Genomic DNA, 3,387 nt, shown 5'->3' on the forward strand with positions numbered 1-3,387 from the left:
CATTGGTCCAGTTGTGAGGATTTTTGTTTTCTTTATGTTGAGATGTAATCCATACTGCAGACTGTATTCTTCAACCTTCATCAGTAGGTGCCTTAAGTCAATATGTTCATAGATGAATTTTATCCCACCAAGCCTTTAAGGAATCATTGAAATTGAAATTAGGACATCAAAACCATGATCTGCATTATGTACATATATATTGCAATTTTCAAAATAAAAAAAATTTGCTTTTGGAAGATACTATTGAGAAGAATGAAAAAAAAAAAAAAAAAAAACAGAAGCCACAGACTATAAGAAAATATTTGCAAATTGCATATCAGATAAAGGATTGTATCCAGAGTATATAAAATACTTTCAAAAGTCAATAATGAGAAAAAAAAAATCCAAAGAAAAGGACAAAAAAATCAAGTAGATATTTCAGATAACATATCCAGATGGAAAATAAGCATATAAAGAGATATTCAGTATCACTGAACATTAGGGAAATGCAAACTAAAACCACAATGTGATACCACTGCATTCCTTTTATAATGGCTAAAACAAAATAAAAAGTCCAAGTCCAAGTGTTGTCAAGAATGTGAAAGAATTAACACTCATTCACTACTGATGGGAATGTATAATGGTAAAACCACTTTGAAAACTGTTTGGCAATGTGTTAAAAAGTTAAACACATACCTACCTTATTATTTACCCATGATAGTTGTTAAGTATTTACCCAGATTTGTACACTAATGTTCACAGCAATTTCATTTGTAATAGGCCAAAAGTGGAAACAACTCAAATGTATATTAACAAGTGACTACATAAACAAACCGTGGTATAAGTACAATGGGAACTATTCAGCAATAAAAAAGAATGAACTGTTGATACACACCTAACATGAATGAATCTCAAAATACTTGTTTTTAGTGCTATAAATCAGTCAAAAGAGTATATGCTGTCTGATTTCATTAATTATATTATGCTATAAAATGCAGACTAATGCGTAGTGACAGAAAGCAGATCAGTTATTTTGGGGGATAGAGGAGGCTATAAATAGGCAACAGTGAGGGTGACAAAGGAGCACAAGGAAACTTCTGAGGATGATGAAGATGTTCATTGTCTTTATTCTGGTGATGGTGTCATAATGTGTACATATGTCAAAGCTTATCAATTCATGTACTTTAAGTATATACAGTCTATTTTATGTCAATTATATTTGAATTGAGTCATTAAAAAAATGAACTAATACAGTCAGCTGTGGTCTGGGATAAATCCCATCCCAAAGCTCAAGAAGAGGAAATAAAAACTTTACTGTTGCCTGAGGTACATTCCATAAAATTATGTATGAAAGATTTCCCTACACATAAGGCTTATGAAAGAAAGGAAATTTTCATTAAAGCAGTATTTGAAATTGTAACATGTCTAAAATGATCTCCTTTTTTAAATACAATTTTCTGTATGTTCCTTTCAAACTTTCTAAGATAAGCTACTCTCAGTGAACAGAGTCTCACATCTCATTGACCCTCTCTGACTCACTGGTTGCACTCTGCAATAAAATGTGGCAGTGGTGGTGGGAGCCACAAATATGGTGTCTCCCTAGAATAGTCACAAGTTTTCATCTGCATTGTCAACAATGAGTATTTTCTTGGAAAAGAGATATAAATGGGAAAATTCTCAACTGTCCCACATCAGCAAGTATGTGCCAATCCATCTAAAAATATATTAATTTAAGTGCACAGGGCAGACTGCCAGTTCCCTCTTCTCCTTTTTTCAAACACAACAGAATATTAAATAATTGCATTCCAAACTTCCCCTTACTATATACTCATTGTTTAGCTGCCTGATTGAGCCATACTCCTTGGCTATTTAAAGAATATAAATTGAAATGTAACACACATAAACTAAATTATTATATAGCCAAGTATTTAATGAAGTGGGAAAAAAAAAAACAGCACATCAGTTACTTGAAGTGTTGAGCTATTTCCTTGATTTAGCATTGCTGTAAGTCTCCCAACAATAACCTTTGCATATACATACAGACATGGGCAGATGGCATTCAACCTAACAAGCAGGTAATTCTTCAACCTCCTTCTATCCCTATAACAGAAACTGACACCGATAGAAACCCAGAGATACATGCCCAGGAACTCTCAGGAATTAAAAAACAAGTAATAACTCTCTTTGGGATTCATTGGTGTGTATTTAGAAAGAAAAAAATATAATGGTTTGAAAAATATTACAACAAAATATGCAATTTATATAATGAGGTATCTAGTGGTATGCTGATAAATGTTTAAAAACCAGTTTGGGTGAGGTGGGGAGGCAAGCTGTGGTTTGAAGCATGTGCCAATTTCTGCGGTGCAAACACTCCCATCATGGCTGATTTCAAGCTACCAGTATGAAGTCATTGAATGCGGAGTTGGGAAGAGATGTACACAATCAGCTTTCCTGAGTTTGAACATGAGCTGGTAATGAGCATCCTTTGGAAATTTCTCATGTGTGAATGTAGCTCACTCCAATCCTATATGAGAAAGTTTCTACATTATGCCTACATATTTTACACCTCATGGATACATTTTTAATTTCATTTTCTTAAAACTGTGACCATAATTTTCCATCTGAAAAATGATCTTTAGCACGTGGAAGACACTACCCAACCTGAAATACTTAAGATTTCTTAGGATTGCGGAATTCAGTTTCCTTTTGCTTTAACAGGAATCTTTATCTGTTCAAACTAATTCAAACTGAATGTTTACTGTGAGTCCCTGAGGCAATGAAAAGGAAAGGAAACAAACAGGACACAACATTTTAATACTGATCTTAGACAAAAATTAACAAGGCAGCTTGTTAGTAAACAGGGAAGAGGCTAGCACGAAGTCAAACATACCTCCCATAACAGAACTTGTATACTGTCCCACCTTTACATAAAGGTGTTGGTTTGTGTTTGTATTTTTTGGGGGAGAGGGGGGTACTGTTTTGCAGTAATAGTAATTAATAAGGGGAGGAGAGATCAAAGCCATCTTTTTGTGGGGTTTTCCACAAAGAGAGACTTTTTTTTCCAAAGCTTAACATTATAGGGAAAACTAACAGAAGAAAACAAAATTATCAAACTGGAAGTTCAACAAAAGGGGAAAAAACAAGAGTAACAACAGCTCCAGCATTTCAACACAACTGTAGCAAAGAAATAATAAAAGGAGTAACAGAAGAGCAGACATATACCCAAGTTCTGAGTCTGACTGCAGCTGCAGCACTGAGGGGTCTGTGTCCCACTGCAGGGTCCTAATCGAGCAGCACAAAGGAAAAAGAACACAGAGAATTAACAAAAGGGGAGGGGAACAAACCAAACCAAACCATGTCATTCATCAAGGCAATGTCATATACACTACATACACAGAACATCTCCCC

At 34.6% G+C, this 3,387-nt stretch overlaps 1 protein-coding gene across 1 annotated transcript in view; it reads right to left on the reverse strand.

Annotated features, from left to right (window-relative positions):
- The window catches only part of DYNC1I1 (dynein cytoplasmic 1 intermediate chain 1), a 366,270-nt gene that overhangs the window by 332,762 nt on the left and 30,121 nt on the right, over positions 1-3,387 (reverse strand). Inside the window, exon 4 of the mRNA XM_007939787.2 lies at positions 3,202-3,261. Within this exon, the coding sequence (XP_007937978.1) occupies positions 3,202-3,261 (60 nt within the window). The remainder of the gene's footprint in view (positions 1-3,201; positions 3,262-3,387) is intronic.

Source organism: Orycteropus afer, unplaced genomic scaffold (genome assembly GCF_000298275.1).
Source record: "Orycteropus afer afer isolate SDZICR_OR568_19922 unplaced genomic scaffold, OryAfe1.0 scaffold00063, whole genome shotgun sequence".
NCBI classification, from domain to species: Eukaryota; Metazoa; Chordata; class Mammalia; order Tubulidentata; family Orycteropodidae; genus Orycteropus; species Orycteropus afer.